The 16,859-nt window shown below is 39.4% G+C and overlaps 1 protein-coding gene across 1 annotated transcript in view; it reads right to left on the reverse strand.

Annotated features, from left to right (window-relative positions):
* acsf2 (acyl-CoA synthetase family member 2) overlaps nt 1–16,752 on the reverse strand; it is a 37,573-nt gene extending 20,821 nt beyond the window's left edge. Inside the window, exons 1-10 of the mRNA XM_023949262.1 lie at nt 16,580–16,752; nt 14,436–14,631; nt 12,740–12,868; nt 11,130–11,183; nt 10,925–11,043; nt 6,464–6,626; nt 5,661–5,756; nt 1,451–1,602; nt 378–469; nt 218–294 (exon numbers count right to left, since the gene is read on the reverse strand). Coding sequence (XP_023805030.1) covers nt 218–294; nt 378–469; nt 1,451–1,602; nt 5,661–5,756; nt 6,464–6,626; nt 10,925–11,043; nt 11,130–11,183; nt 12,740–12,868; nt 14,436–14,631; nt 16,580–16,680 — 1,179 coding nt within the window. The 5' untranslated portion in view covers nt 16,681–16,752. The remainder of the gene's footprint in view (nt 1–217; nt 295–377; nt 470–1,450; nt 1,603–5,660; nt 5,757–6,463; nt 6,627–10,924; nt 11,044–11,129; nt 11,184–12,739; nt 12,869–14,435; nt 14,632–16,579) is intronic.
* Between the last annotated feature and the right edge of the window lie 107 nt (nt 16,753–16,859).

The following is a 16,859-nucleotide window of genomic DNA, read 5'->3' on the forward strand; positions in this document are numbered from 1 at the left end:
CATGTCTTTAATATCTAAAATTGATTTCAGTTTTGGAATTCTTATCAAAACATTTAGATTCTTGTCAATGACGATGTCTAAAAGTGGACCAGTAAGGAAGTTGTTCGACGTTTTACGCTTTAGATAAGAGTTCTTAAATTAATACAACCGCTTCAGAGGGCTCCATGTTATTATTCGCCTGGGGCCCCTAAACTGCCAAATCCACCGCTGTACTCACCGTTATTCCTTTGACACCCATTACAGACACAACTTTCCTCACAAGCTCTGGTGGACACGGGGAGCCAGCCATGATGCCTGTGGGACACAAATACGTTCAGATAAAGAATTAAATAAGGGGGTCGATTAACCCAAATAAAACAATGTTTCCTTTTTTTTACCTCCTTCCAGTGATGACAAGTCATATTTATTCAGGTCTGGCTGGTTGATCATGTCCACATACATAGTGGGAGTGCCATAGATAAACGTGCATCTAATAAAGAGAATTTAGAGCATCAGGCTATTTTGTTTTGATACAAAGTATTTAATGTAAATAATAAAGAAAAAATTATTATTTGACATCTTACATAGAAACCTGTTCTGCCTGTCAAATAAATAATCCCAATAATTCGAGAGCTTTGAAATAGTTTACTTTAATTTTATCACAAATCAACTTTATTTATTTATGCTGGTTTCAGAAAAGATATTGTTTTTTATTGCCTTTTTTATTTTGTTCCTAATTTTTTTAAATAAAATCTTTCAGAATATTTGCAACAAACCATCAAGTCTGCTCTTTGTGATCTTTGTACTTTTTTAACATCAAGTATCCATTTAAATCAGCTTTCAGGCTTTATTGCACGGCCATTAACCCTTACTTAAACCACTACAAAAAACTAGAGATGCTGTTCGGGTCTATTTTAATTCTTCAGAGCTGGATTTAGGAGAGAGGTTTTGGAGAATCACAGATTCCCAAAAATGGGACTTCGTGTTCAATATGTTGGTCAGGATCACAAATAGACTCACTTCTACAGTCGTTTATCAAGCATTTTATCATCAGGACTTTTGTACTGATACCATGAGGGAATCAAAATCTGTTGGTGATCAATTCAGCAATGCTAATAGAATCAATGTTGAAATCATTTTAAATAACTTTTCCCAGAGTCTTTTGCATCAGCTTGCTGCTTCCCTCAGCCTTCTTTCCTGTTTTGAGACTTCCCCCACATTTAACCCAACTTCAGCTTTTTGCTGTCCACCAGATCTAGAGTTTTACATCTGGGTCCTGAAAAATGACAAAACCTGACAGATTTCAGTTTTTTAGAGATATGGTGAAGCTGCTCAGATGCATAACTTCAAATAGAGAAGCACCAATTGAGATTCAAACTAGGACCTGCATGATGCAATAAAGGATCTAAAAGCAAAAAAAAAGAAAGTAGGAAAAGTATCCCGAGAAACATTTATCACTTTCTGATGTTACCTTTCACTCTCCACTGCTGCAATGTTCGCCTTTCCATCATAACCAGCAGAGGGAAAGACGATGGTGGTGCCGTGGACGGCCATCACAATTCCTGCCCCCACAGATCCGAAGCAGTGGTACAACGGCACCGGGACGCACACACGGGTATGAGGCTGGAGGATAAGGTCAGAGGAAATCTTGTTATGAAGAAAAGCAACTGACATGAGGAAAACAGGCTGTGGCAGTTCAGAATGGCTCGTCTGCTCCTGCAATGAGGCCATTTCTATCCCCACTGTTCCTCACCACAAAAAACTGATTGTTCACAATAAATGTGAACTGAAAATCCACTGGAGTACAGATAAGATGGGGAATAGGAATGGAGGAACTCTGCATCCCTTCAGCCTCCTCTCCAAACATTCATGAATCAGTTATCACTCAGTCTGCATAATTCCAAAAAAGAGAGATTCAAATTTTGGCTGAAACCAAAAGTTTGATGCAGTTACATTACAAAAAGAGGACAGTAACTAACGATCCTGTTCCCTACCCCATTCCCTGTGGGAGGGGCCAGCAGGTGGTGCTGTTTGTGTCCTGGGTGTAGGGATTTAGTGTCAGCCTCCTGTGCCTAAGACCATCTCTAGGGTGGTGCTGGGAGAGGTTCGGGACTATTAGGCGGGGTGGGCCTTTGATTTAGGGTGGGTGGAACCAAATCTCTGTGTGGGTTGGAACTCGTGATCTCTGATGGTGGGGGCTCTTTAACATCCTCCCATCTTTTTCTTCCTAATATGTGTTTCTTTTTACTAATTTCCACCAAGTTCACAACTTAAAAGTACTAAAACTTAACAAAAAACTGAAAGTATAAAGATAGTGTTTAGTTTGAAATACAAAATAGGGTTTGAACGGAATGAACTCTCGGCCACTCGCTGTTAACTCAGCTGCTGGACAGACAGGTCACAAAAGAAAAAGAAAAAAATGGAACGTCCTGACACCTTGAGCTACTTGTATGCATTGCCACACAAACATCCCTAATCCTTCTTTCTCTTCAGAAAAATGCTCCAAGGCAGCAGCACCCATCTCAATCTGTCAAAGGGGGCAAATAAAGACCTCTAGGAGAGGTCTGGTTGTCCTTCTTTGTGGTGTTACCAGTCCTGGTGTGATCATATCCGTGCTGTACTGCTGCATCAGCATTTTCCATAGAATTTCCTAATTGATGACTGGAACACTCCACAGTCTGCAGCATTGTTTCAGAATTGAACATTTCCGAACTTCCTCTCTATCTGAGACAGAATGTGTGCTGAAATGACAAAATTTGCTTCATAGTGCCTTTCTACGCTCATCTGCGTTCTGGTGGACGCCATCCCTCATTTACATATCAACACTGGAGCAGCATGTAGCAGCAGCACAAAACAGAATATAAAATGAATCATCAGAATAACCAGGAAGCCTGAAACAGGATCCAGAGAGCGGTTTAATGAAGAGCAGAGTTTAGCCCACATACATTTTTTATTTAATAATTTGTTTGTTTGTTTGTTTGTTTATTCCACAAAATAATTACAAAAAAAAACAACACAACACGCAAACCATTTCATTTGTGACTATGAAAGTGAAACAGAAAAAAAGGTATTATTTATGCTCCTTGTTTTAAATTAATAAAGCCATTTGTACTATTTTTTTCTTTTTTCAAAAATAATAAACAAAAAGAAAAAAACAACAGATAGCGCTCTGTTGGTTCTTTAGTTTAAACACTAAATATAACTATAAAATATGGACAAAATAACCAAAGTCTCTTATTGTTCATAGTTTTGGAATATTACATTTAATATGTTTATCTATTTAGCCTCTTTGATTAGTGGCTGAAGATCATTCCATAACTAACAAAACTCATAAAGAAACATGTACAAAAGTTTGTTTCTTTGCTGATAAAAGGAAAACACTAATGAGACCTGCTGGAGAAACTAGAACGACAGAATGACAGAATGAACATGCATGCCATATTTTAATGAGTTTAAATTAAACTTAATAACAATAACAATTTTTTTTAGTAGGCTGCTGGAAGTTAAAGCTGGGGTAACTATGGTGCACTGGGGTTCTGTCCTCTTTTCTCATCTACTTCTCCTCTCCTTCTCTTCTCTATTCTTGATCATAATTTATCATTTAGTTCTCCATGCCTCTGTTTGGTGCAGTGTGATTCATGTCTTGTCCCTATTTCCCTGTCCCCTCCTGGGGAGTGGGAGTGCTTCCAGATTCCAGTTGGCTCATCTGTGCTCCTGTATCTGACCGTGTACCTCGTCTCTGGCTCGCCTCTACTACTGCTTCTACACCTGGCTGTGGATCCCCCCAACTCCATCTGGATGAAGCTCGTCTGCTGGACTTTTATATATGTAGTTGTAGATTTAGATAAGTTAATTCTTCTCTAAGAGTTCTGGTAAATCACCTGTCCGCCCTGGGGGAGGATCCCTCCTTCATGTGGGCACCCCTGAGGTTTCTTTCTTTTTCCAGAATCCATTTTTTTTAGGAGTTTTTCCTTACCGCGAAGGGGGGCTTAGGGCAGGGATGTCCAGTTTGGCTTAGTCAGTTTGTTAGTTCATTTTAGTACTCTCCTACTGAATTCTATGTATTCATGTTCCTTTTGATTTTATGTTTAACTTTTTCGATTACCGATACGAAGCCTATCGAGACGACTTTTGTTGTGAATTTGGGCTATACAAATAAAATTGAATTGAAGTGAATATTTTGAATAAAACCCATTTTCTGGTCAAAATAATCTTCGGATCCATGTGTTTAGATGTGTTACTGCCATTTTCAGAGAGAAAAACCTTTCATTCTAGAATACCACACTAGGTTCCACTACTGTCAACAAATACTTCAACAAAGGATATTTTCAACAATAAATTTATAAGTTAGTTAGTTAGTTTGATTAGTTTATTAGTTTTATTATAGGCTATTTTATGTATTTAATTTCATTTTATGCATCTTATTCTCAGTTTTATGTTTTTAAATAAATCTTATGTCTTTAATTTTATCATGATTTTAGCCCCGGTGTTTCTTGTGGGGATCTTTTCTGCCAGGGCTTGGCCGTTGGTTGTTGCTGCAGTTCTTGCCCTTGCTGGGACGGCTGGGGTCTAACTTTGCAGCTTCACGGCTGTGAAGTGGACCCCAGAGTTGTCCCGGTCTGGGTGGGCGCTGTGGCGATGCTCCATGGCCGAGCTGGCTCCTGGTATGAAGAGATTCCCAAATACCGTTTCCTCACAGCAGAGCCAAGCCTTAATTGTTTGTTTGCCTTTTTATTTATTCAAACTTGCATAGTCAATATTCATTGTCATGGGTCATATGTTTTAATAGAGGGGATTGGGAGGGGTGAAGGGTGGGTTGGGTTTTTACTGTAATGTTGTGTGTTTTCTGTTTTTAATGTTAAAGCGCTTCGAGCTGCACAACTGCATGAGAAGCACTATTTTATAAATAAAGTTTGATTTGATTTGATAAAACTTAAAGACTTTTACTATAGGAGCAATGATGCTTTATTTCTTTGTTTCTAATGCAGTCTGAGCTGATGTATTAATGGCATTTGTAAATGTTCTTTACATCAACATCTACAAGGAAAGCCAAAGAAACTCAAGTGTCTGGCTTCTGCTTGTTGAAACATGAACTGTTTTTCTGCTGGAATTTCCCAACAGATGAAAAAATGATCATGATTTGTTCCTTCTAATACTGAATAATTCAAATAAAACAGAAATACATCATTTCACCAATCCAGATGGAGATCCATCATCTTACCTGTGCACATATTTAACAACCAGAAAAGCAAAGTACTTTGTTTGGAACAAGCAGAGTGCTAGTCCAGGTAAGACAAAGACAGAGTCTTTAGACCATAAGAAGAAATCCTGGTTTTCACATGCATTCCCCTCAGATTAAGACCTGCAGCCAGAGCCAAGAACGTGTTCTGTCTTGGACTGAAGGCATGTTGTACAACACAGTAACATGTGAAAATGGTTGTTAATAAAAATCAAATTCTTTCAATCTAAAAGTAATGCTACAAATTCAGAAACAATGAAAAGAAAAGAAAAAGCCCTCCATACCGTTGGGGATCCAGTTATAACTAGTTTTTGCTGTAAAATGCTGTGCAACCACTTGGAACCTGGAAGCAAGTATTTCAAATTTTGGACTAATCAAAAAATTCACTTTTAAAAATGAAAAAAAAAATAACGTTTCTATAAAAGAAAATGTTCAGATTTACCTTCCAGTGGTATCCCACTCTTCTCCCAACAAAGTAAGCATTGTTGACAATGTTGTGATGCGACAGCGTGGCGCCCTTGGGAACTCCAGTGGTACCCTGAAAAAATGGTTTTAATTGAAAAATTACATCAATTAGAAGAATAAAAACACACTCACTGGCCACTTTATTAGCCACACCTGTCCAACTGCTCATTAACGCAAATTGCAAATCAGACCAATCACGTGACAGAAACTCAATGCATTTATGCGTGTAGACATGGTCAAGACGATCTGCTGCAGTTCAAACCCAGCTTCAGAATGAGGGAGAAAGGTGACTGAAGAGGAATCATCTCAGACTGGTTTCTAGAACATGACAATGAGTTTTCTGGATTCAAACGGCCTCCACAGTCACCAGATCTCAACCCAATAGAGCACCTGTGGTGGAACAGGAGATCGGCATCATGGATGTGCACCTGACAAATCTGCAGCAACTGTGTGATGTTGTCATGTCAATATGGACCAAACTCTCTGAGTAATGTTTCCACAACCTTGTTCAATCTATGCCACTAAGGCAGTTCTGATGATAAAAGGGGATCCAACACAGTACACGGTACTAGCAAGGTGCGTCTAATAAAGTGGCCGGTGATTGTAGCTTCATAAGTCAAAGTGTCTGCTGCAGGCTTTAACACCAATACTCCAAGTATGAATAACTATGAATAAAAGCTGGATTGTTAGTGTTTATGGTTTCTTTGATGTGCCATTAATGATGAAGGAAAAAACACACAACCTGCAGTTCAACATATGATGGAATTAAAGGACAAATACCGAAGTGAACTGGATGTTTATGGGGTCATCAAAGACAATCTTCTTCTGCAGATCCTGCAGCTGCTGCATGTGCTGGCTGCCGGCCGCCTGCATCACATCGTCAAAGTGAAACATTCCTGGCTGCCGACTGTCTGTGACGATCACAGTGCGCAGTTCCGGTAATCTGAGGGAGAGAAAGATTATTATGTGGCTGAAAGTTTGTAATAATGAGGTGGTGGTTCATCCTTAGATCAAATCTGTTTTAATAATACAGGAAGAACATAAGAAAAGCATTTTTTCACCGAAAATGTATTTTCTCAAGCCAAAAAAATGTTTAAACCACGGCCAAATGTTACTCCTAAACCCAATGACTTGTTTTCTTGTATTTTTGTTTCTGACACCATCAATTAAAGTAAAGCATTTCAAACAATAACTTAGCCACATTAGATGGTTTTGCAGCACAAATGTTGTTATTAAGGTAAAACAAAAAAACAAAAGTTGAAATTAAATTTAACTCCAGCTCAAATCCATAATGTGACTTAAAGACGTTTTTTTTCCTTTACCACTTAGTTGTGAACAAGTTGCTGTTTATATCACTGCACTGCTATGCCTGAGTGCTTTTGAACTTGAAGTCATTAACTGATGAAAAAAATTATCCTTTAGAATTTACTAAATCAGTAATAACTCGCCCAGGATCTGAAGCTGACCTGAGCAGTCCCATAACATCATACTACTACCACCATGTTTGACTGTTATGATCTTTTCTCCTACATTCCAGAAAGTTTGTCTTAGGACTCATCAATTCAAAGAAGATTGTTTTTTCCCCAGAGTTCTCCGGTTAAAATCCAGATGTTTGGAATTTGTGGATGGGACAATTTTTCCCCCCAAAACCAAACAGCTTATATTAGTGTTGCTATTTTTGTGACAGAACTGCAGTTACAGCAGGACAGATGACAAAAGATGAAAGAAGGTGGATTTTGTTAGAGACGTTAAGCAGCCAGAGGGTCACCATTGACATGTGCCTCGAAAATAGACAAAACAACTCCTCAGGAGACACTTATCAAGGATTCAAACATATAAGAAGGAGGCACACTGTGTTTATCCTTATCCCAAATGACAAGAGAATTATTTATAAAGATGTCACAATGACCTAAGAAGTATTTCCTGCCACACCATTCATGTTTGTCTGTGTCTCTGAGAGCATGGATCTGCTAAAGGGGTCAGTGATCAGAGCTCAAAATCACCATGTCTTATTAAAATGATCAGGACAGAGTCTATGTAAGAGATTAACATCTAGCCAGTGCTCCGGAAAAACCAAGTAGTAAACAATACTTTTTGTAGTGTGCCCTAATACCATCACCAACTGAAGGCTAAGCTCCATAAAAAATGGGACATCAGACATTAGCCACAAAGGTCACACAAAGACCTTTTCCTCACTTTGGTCTCATTGGTCATACGATAACATGGCTGGATCCTCTCCACCCACACAATCCAGAACAGACTGAATGCAGCTTATCTCCAGTCTCAAAAGGCTCCCCAAATGCCATGCCTGTTCATCACCCTGACGCCCCTTTGCACTGATGTTTTCCACATGTTTCTCTGAAACTTCCACTTCTGAAGGGATTACATGGTCAGCAATGAGATCAAATTCTGCCTACAGCAGCCTGATTGAAGGGTGAAAATATGGAGAAGATGCAGACAATGTTATCCTGCACAGAAAGACCAACAGCTGTTGGTCATTTTCTATGTCCCAACATTTGAATCGCAGCACGTTCAGTTGATCTCACTTTTTTGAGAAACATAATCACCTGATGTACTTCTCACTTCTGTTAGGCTACTTTAGACCCCGTGTACCACAGCGAACCACGCAACAAGCGGTTATATCTCATGTCACCAACTGTCACATTAGCATGCTCATAACTTTCCTTAAAAAATCCATTGTATATAACTGTCCATGTCTTATGCCCTGCAGTGCATCATCATTCCACTAGGGGCAGTAGAAAGGCTTTTCATGCTCATTTTTAATTGACTGCTTTCATGAAATCACAAAAACACTTTTGACAGGAAAAGTTTGGCTAATTTTCTAAACTTTATGGTGAGAACGACTCATCAATTGAAAGACTGTAAAACTTATGGATAATTAATTTTTTATAAACTGTTACACCATGCTAAAAATGTGTGAAACTGTGTGTGTAACCATTTTTAACAACAATTCGATTCGATATTTGTGGTTGTTGATTTTATTCACTTTTGATTTTGGGTCATTTTAAGCGATCCGATTCACTGATCTAAAATACCGGTAGATCCAGGGCATCTTTGGCCAACAATTCCACTATTGAGACTCAGATTTAAATACTTGGTACTGAACAATGAAAAGATAATCAAGTGTAAAATAAACATGTGTACAAGCAAGTAAACAAGAACAAATGTCAAATCCATTCACATTTTAATTTCCTAAAGTTCACCCCACTGTTGTTTTTCCACATCCAAATAATCCAGAGGGAACATTATTAGACCTGTCTACCACACAGTATGGTCGAATGTCTTTGCCATTCTTTGTTGTCATCATGTGTGTGTTGTCCACTGCGATGCACTCGTTTTTATGTTATAGTAAAATAAACCTACCGTGTCTCAATCCATATGGTATTGTCCACGTTTGATCTGTTTATCGATTAATCTCATTTTGAGAAGATTTTTTTAATGGTATCAGTTGATTCAATTCTGCCTCAGACGGATCGATCTGGTTCAATCCTATGAAATCCATTAATCCATTAATTGTTACACACCTAGTAAAAAGGTGCTTTTTCCTTAACACTCATGTCAATAATTTTGCATCTTAAACTGACATTGTTGTGAGCAAAAACCTACCAAATCAAAGTATCATAATTAATAATAATATTAATAGATTGGGGCAACAGTGGCTCAGGCGGTTGAGCGGGTCGTCCAATGATCGAAGGGTCAGCGGTTCGATCCCCGCTCCCACCAGCCAAATGTCGTTGTGTCCTTGGGCAAGACACTTCACCCTCGTTGCCTCCAGTGTAGCTCCACTGGTGTGTGAATGTGCATGAATGATCCCGGTGATGGTCAGAGGGGCCGTAGGCGTGAAATGGCAGCCACGCCTCTGTCAGTCTGCCCAAGGGCAGCTGTGGCTACAACCGTAGCTTACCATCACCCAGTATGAATGAGGAGTGACTGAATAATGGACACAATGTAAGCGCTTTTAGCGTCTGGAAAAGCGCAGGAAAACCCAATCCATTATTATTATTATTATTAGATACTATCTTTTAAGTCAGGGGTGATTATTATGTTGCTCGCGGTTGACTGGTCGATGTGACGCTAGATCACGGGCCATTAAAGACAAAAACAAAAAAATAGCAAGATTTTTTTTTTTTAAATCATTCAGCGAATCTTCATCCTCACGGTAAAATACATCACTTCATTGACAGGAATAATGGCCAATGGAACAAATGTCACTATGTTAAAAGTCACAGGAGCCCCGCTGAGTGCCGGGTCCAAGCCCATTAATGGCAAAAATGTATAAATAAAAAGCTTCTGGTGGAGACATGCATTCAACTTCTAATCCGTTTGTTCCCTTTTTGGAACCTCCTTTTCGGGGTCACAGTGCTGCCAGAGCCTATCCTGGCCACTTGTGGGCAAAGGCAGGGGACACCCTGGACAGGTCACCAATCTGTCACACAAATTGGTGACCCATGGACAATTTAGACAAAGTAACCAATTAACAGTGGGAGGAAGCCGGAGTCCCTGGAGAAAACCCAAGCTTGCACGGGGAGAACATGCAAACTCCACACAGAAAGGTCTCCCAGCCGGAACTTGGACCAGGGGCTTCTGGCTGTGAGGCAAGAGCGTTAACCACTGCCCCACCGTATTTCCAACAGTGCAAAGTTCTTTTAAATTAAAGTTACAAAAAAAAAATAAAACTACTCCACCAAAAATCTATTTTTTTATCTTTAGTTCTATGTTTAGTAACCCACACAGATCTCAATATTCACTTCAGGGTCCACTGATCCTGTTTACTAGAGTCTTTCAAGAAAATAAACCTTTTCTGCAATAGAGACTTCAGATGAGGTTCATCATCTTATTTTGCATTCATTTACCATCTGAAAAACTCTCTCTAATCATCTTTTGATCTATTTTCAAAGCGTTTCCAGAGGTCTTTTAACTACTATCCATATAGTTTTCAGCCAATTTGCCTAATTAGAAATTCGCCTTTGAGTTGTGGACATTGACGTGTTCTCCCTACCATGACAAAGGTGAAGAGGATTTCATGTAATCCATGGACACCAGTGAAGATCACAAATCATTGAATAAAAAGGTTCAGCGCACTGTCTAGAGGGTCTAGATGACCTCACTCCCAACGTTAAAGTGCCTTCATGCATCACTTTCAGGGAAATAGTAATGCATGAAGAACAGAGCAGCACTGCTATGAAGTGGACAAATGGGTGAGCAACAGCGGCAGCAAACCTGGCACTTTGGATGTCTCCTGGAATGGACGAGTCAATTTCTGGACAGATCTTCCTCAACATGTCACAGTATTGTTGAGTTTTGAACTGCGTGGGGCACACCACTGCTTTACAGCCCACCTGAAAATAGAATACATGTATGTCAGTGGACTTGTGTTAACACAGCGTCAATGAAACTCACATCATCAGACTGTGGCATCACTCACTTTACGCAACGCAAACTCCACCTCCTGAAGCTGATAGGCTGGGTTCACAGACACCTGAGGAGCAGGAAAAATCATAATATCGTCAAAAAAGAAGCTACAGGTTATCATATCATAATAATAATAATAATAATGAACCACTATTATTATTTCTTCCTGTCCTGCATTAGTGGCACATGTAAAAGCTTTTAACAATTCTTAAAAACAATTTTTTTTATACCAAAACACAACAAAACTATCATAGTTGGCTGTTGTTGAGCATATGCAACCATTCATTCATTCATTCATTCATATATCTTCTTCCGTTTATCCCTTTCGGGGTCACGGGGCTGCCGGAGCCTATCCCGGCCACTTAAGGTAAAACACTAAGATATTTTCCTTCTTCCATAACATTAAAGAGCAAAATATCATACATTATTAATACTGTTATTAGGTTCTTACTTTGTTAAATTGGTCATGTCATATTTGCCATTTAAAAAGAAAAAAAAGTAATGAGCACGGTGTCCAAATTAAAATCCAGGGCACTAGATAGTCCTGCACTGTACAGTTTTTTTAGTAATTAGGGTGTAGGGAGGGAATTCAGACATAGCCTAAGACTCAGGTTGGCTGACTCCTCGTCCCTAAAACTCTGATGCAGCTTCCTTTTTAGATTAATCAGGATTTTGCAGAACCGCAACTCAAACAGCCAATACAAATGAAGTTGCTGTTGCAGGTGGTGATCCTGTTAAAGTTTTATGTTCCAACCATCGACTGTATATGAAAGCTGGGCTGAGTGACCTGCAGGCTCCAAGAAGCCAAAATCCCATAGACTTCAAATGAGAAATAAACAGCCATCATCCAGTCAGTCTACTAGTCAGAATAATCATTCTTGCTCTGCTACCTTTTTTTAATATGTTTTTTACTAATCCTATTTTTTTTCCACATTTTTTCTGTGGTCTAAGTTATTCAGGTTCTAAACTGATTCCTTAATAAAAGCATGTGGTCTTACATCGAGCGTTGGAAATGTTGTGGAAGGGGTGTGGACTTTCAACAACCTCACTCCCGATTGGGGAAAGTGGTTTTCATAGAAACGTTGACTCTGACCGACTCGGACCAATCACTGATGTCATCTGGTTGCAACATGGCAATGTCCATATTGCAATAAAGACACTGAATGCCTTTTTTTCGACTGAGCCAGAAGTTTCTTTAGGTGACATCAGACTCACTCGGTCCAGTTCTCAAAAAGTCAATGGTGTCAACAGATTGGTAGACACGTGAAAAATCAAGAGCCTGGGGAAATTTCTAAAAATGGAAGCATTAGTGAGTTTGGCAAACAGAACAAATCACAAGACTTCTACAAAGTCAGAATGAAAAGGAGCTGCTTGGCCAAAATACCCAGAAGTATGTCTGGTGATCAGGGTATTTCAGCTTTTAGTTTGTTCTGCAACCATGTAGAATCAGGATGGAACTTGTCTGTTCTTCTGAATTTTATAGAGGTTAAGAGATCCTAAGAAGATCCAAAACTGATGCTGATCTAACCATGTGTACATTTTAAAATGTTGTTACTAATTAGAATCTCACTCATTTGTTCACAGTTATGATTTCTTTTTTATATTCTGTACTCAGTCACTCACCATAATAATGCCAGCTTTGGCTGTTGCAAACTGGAACAGGATCCATTCATAAATGTTGGGCCCCCACATACCAAGGCGGTCTCCTTTCTTTAGTCCAAGTGCCAGCAGCCCGGCAGCAGCCTGGTCCACCTGAGCAAAACGGGTAGATCTAACTGAACCACAGGAGAATAAAGATGAAAAGATTCCTATTTAATCTAGTTCTTGATATTAAAAGTGGCCCCTTGTTTCCTTGTTCAGTTGTCTATTAGGTCCTCTGGGAGAACCAACTTTAAATAAAATTATTGAGTAAAAAACATGATTTCACATCACAGATGATAAATTACTTGTACTGAAGCTAAAGGTACCTAGAGACCCACTATCATCATCTTTTGATCTATTTTCAAAGCGTTTCCAGTGGTCTTTTATTATAATTATTATTTGTAGCCAAAATCAACACACTTGTGTTGTTTTCTAGGACATAGTTTCTGCAGAGCACCAGAAGTTGATTAGAAAATTGCCTCCGAGTTTGAGAGTTAAAATTTTGGAATTTATATGATATTTTAACTATTTTATCTTCTCTTTTTACTCATTTGATATTTTTATTTACTTTTACTGATCTATATCTGTCTATTAAGGTTTATTTATGTTCTTATTTGGTTATTTATCTTTTTTGTTTTTCTTTTTACATTTTATCTGTAACTCCAGCGTTTTCCTCAGAGGGATCCTCCACATCAGTGACTGACCCTTCTCAGTGAACGGGGTCACTGCAATAGGATCTCCCAGGTCTGGCTCTTTGCTTGGATCTGGGGGGTCCTGTGGTAGCGTATTCTGTGAAATTGAGTGGGGGGGGTCACTGATGTGGACAGGTCCCCAAAATATTGTTTCCCCACTTCAGTACAAAGCCAGATCTCTATATTGCATCACTATAGTGATTCATTTTTTACTTTACGTTGGTGTGCGTATGTGTGTGTGGGGGGAGGGGGAATTGTATGGGTTTTTATAAGATTTTTGCGTAATGTCCTGCTTTTTGATTTTCAAATTTGATTAGGCTTTTATGTAAAACACTTTGAGAAACACAAGTTGGAAAAGTGCAAATCAAAGAAAATTTGATTTGATTTGTGAACTAAACACACAAACAGCGTAAGGATGGACAGATCAGCACTAATAGAGTCACATGTAAGCTCACAGAAAGAAGAAACGAATCAACTTAAGATGGACTTTGATGAGGCTTTTAAAAGATTTGCTCCTTTTGTTGGAGTTTAGCAGATAAGATAAGAAAAACATCAGACTTTGATCAAAAACTTGGAGACAGAAATACAGAAAAGCAATAAAAGAGCCCAGAGTCATGACACTACCATGTGCTCCAGCATTCAAATCCCTGACATCAGGTCTTTGAGGGCTAATGAAGCCATCAGTCAGTTGAGAATAAAAGGAAAAACATCCAGGAGAGGGGTACATCAGGACCTTCAACCACCATAAACATCTTTTTGCTGTTGTACCAAGTGATGATAAAATGATAGAGTTTAACACAGAGATTTTAAATTAAAGAGTAGAAAGACCTTTAGTTAACCAAAACTGAAATCACGCTGTACATATTCAGTTAATTTGATTCACACTGCATGAATTATAAACAAAAATATGAGAAAAAGTGTTAATAATTTCCATTTTAAAAATGCTGTTGTTTTTTAATTTCTTTTACTGTTGGGTCGTAACTGACCTCCTGCTGAAACTGTGCAAAAGTCTTGCGGACTCCATCTTGCACAAAGACGACGGCCTCTTTGTCGGGATGCCGCTCCGTGCTCTTCTGCAGCATACCTCCGACTGTGTCGTGCAGCAGCGGTGTGGAGGATGTGCCGTGCGCATAGCTGGTCGTGAGCGTGGGAACAACTGGCGGTCCGTCCACATGAATGAAACTGGAGAAAGAGGGAGTTGTTGCAAATGTCAGCCAACTTACAGCACAGGTCTAAAGTTTTAGGAAGTGAGCAGTAACTCCAACATTAGAGAAACCACATTATTCATGGAGGCAGTGCTTTAAGTGGGCCGGTACTCTCCGGTAACTCAGTACCGGCATTTCAAAAAAAGTCCGGGTTCGGGCAAATGTGCCTGAGATGAAGGCGAACACTGAGCTACAGCGAGATTGAATGAGAACAGGAAGTTAGAATTGTCCTTATCCTTCGATTGAATTTTAATATACCTCTCCCCCTTAGTATAATCTGTACTATTATTTCTTTTATATTCTTTTTAATGTTTTGTAATGTTTAAAGCCTATTTCTTTATCAATACGTATTTTAATTTTCATATAATTGCATTTTTCTTAGTTCCTTTTAATTGATATTTTCAATTGTTATTTTAATTGTTCTTTTTAACTTTCGAGGCAACTCCACCCCCCTTCCCCTCTCTGTTGCTGAGAGCTCTGTTTACACCAGGGGTGGGCAATTCCAGGCCTCGAGGGCCGGTGTGTCTGCATGATTTCCAGATAGTCTTGCCCTACTCATGGCTGATTACCTGGTTCAGGTGTGTCCAGCCAATAATCTTGCCCTACTCATGGCTGATTACCTGGTTCAGGTGTGTCCAGCCAATTAGAACATGCCAGAGCGGGGTATGCTGGAAAACATGCAGGAATGCGGCCCTCAGTGCCCACCTCTGGTTTACACTCACTCCAGCTAGCTTACAGCCCCCCCAACAATACCGGTACAACAAAAATAGCGAGCAATACCAGAACTATCCAGCCGTACAGTTTTGATTTAGATGACAAGGACGTACATGGATCTAGACATCCCTAAGAGGATGGATTAGAATGGAGCAGAGCAGGGAGCTTGTTGTACGTCACAACTACAGTCTTTTTCTGATTTTTTTCTCTGCTTCATATTTACAATGATTTGAATAAAATAAATAATCAAAAATGGGTTTTTAACTTCATTTTTTTGATATATGCGCTCCATCATGAGAAAAATACCACAAGAGCATGTTAAAATAACACTCATAAAACAATTTTCATCAGAGTGGAGTTTGTAAATTAACTACTGTTCACTTTTACTAAAAAACATTATGTTTGGTTAATCTTAACACAACAAATAATGGAACACAAAGCCTTTTCTTCGAAGTGACAATTTACCAAACAAAATAAACACAACAAAAGTCTTTTTTTGTGATAAATTGCAGTACAAACATTTATTTTAGGGTATTTCTGAAAATGGTCCTCTACTGGAATCTACTTTTTTATCATGACCGGATCTGCACGGATCTGGCAACCTATGTTGCCAGATCCGTGCAGATCCGGTCATGATCCGTGCCTATTTTTCCTTCCTTCAGTAATCACTGAAGCAGCTGCAAAACAAGCAGGGTAACTCACAGGGAGCAGGGTTGGATTCCGTCTGCAGATTCACGCCTCATGTCTGACGTATATACTTTCAGCCATAAAGAAAAAAGATATTTTCCAAACGTCCTATTATGTAAAGGAAACCAATCTTTCTTTCAACAGGCAGCAAGACTGCGCTTAATGAGACTTTATTTTGGTATTATTATAAATTAGATCATTTAAGTACATTAGTACAGGATCGCAAACAGCTTTTTTTTTCACCCTCGTCTCCTCCCCTTCTATGGCTACAGCTGTTTCACATTATCGGTGCTTTTAATATGAGATTTGTGCAACATGATGTATATAAAAGCTGCGTGTGTTTAATGTAAGGACACAAAGGGGCTTTCTGAGATTCTGCAGTAACTTAGATAATTAAAATGTAAACAAAAAAAATGATTTCTTGTTTTTTGTAGACGCTGTGTATCTGCGGAAATCAAGTTTTCCATAATGCGTGTGTATCCTGTTTTTTTTCTTCAAGTGAAAGTTTTGCAGACTTGACTTACCGAGCAGCTGCGGGGAGTCCCGCGCGACTTGTCCACGGTGTCCGCAAACACTTTAAAGCTGCGGGAAAGCAGCGGGCCGTGAACGCAACGCCAGGGACCATGATGTGCAGCTCTCTGCCGACTGGACTTCAGACTGTCGCGGGGGGTGAAACACTGCAGCTCCGCGTTCGAACCTTGATCCTTCCTCAGGCTGGACGAAATTGGTGGCTGCGGGGAGGGGGCAGGCGCGCACGCGATAACCCCCGCGTGCGCGTCAAATGCCTGAATCAAACCAGCCTAC

Source organism: Oryzias latipes, chromosome 19 (assembly GCF_002234675.1).
Source record: "Oryzias latipes chromosome 19, ASM223467v1".
Classification (NCBI taxonomy): Eukaryota; Metazoa; Chordata; class Actinopteri; order Beloniformes; family Adrianichthyidae; genus Oryzias; species Oryzias latipes.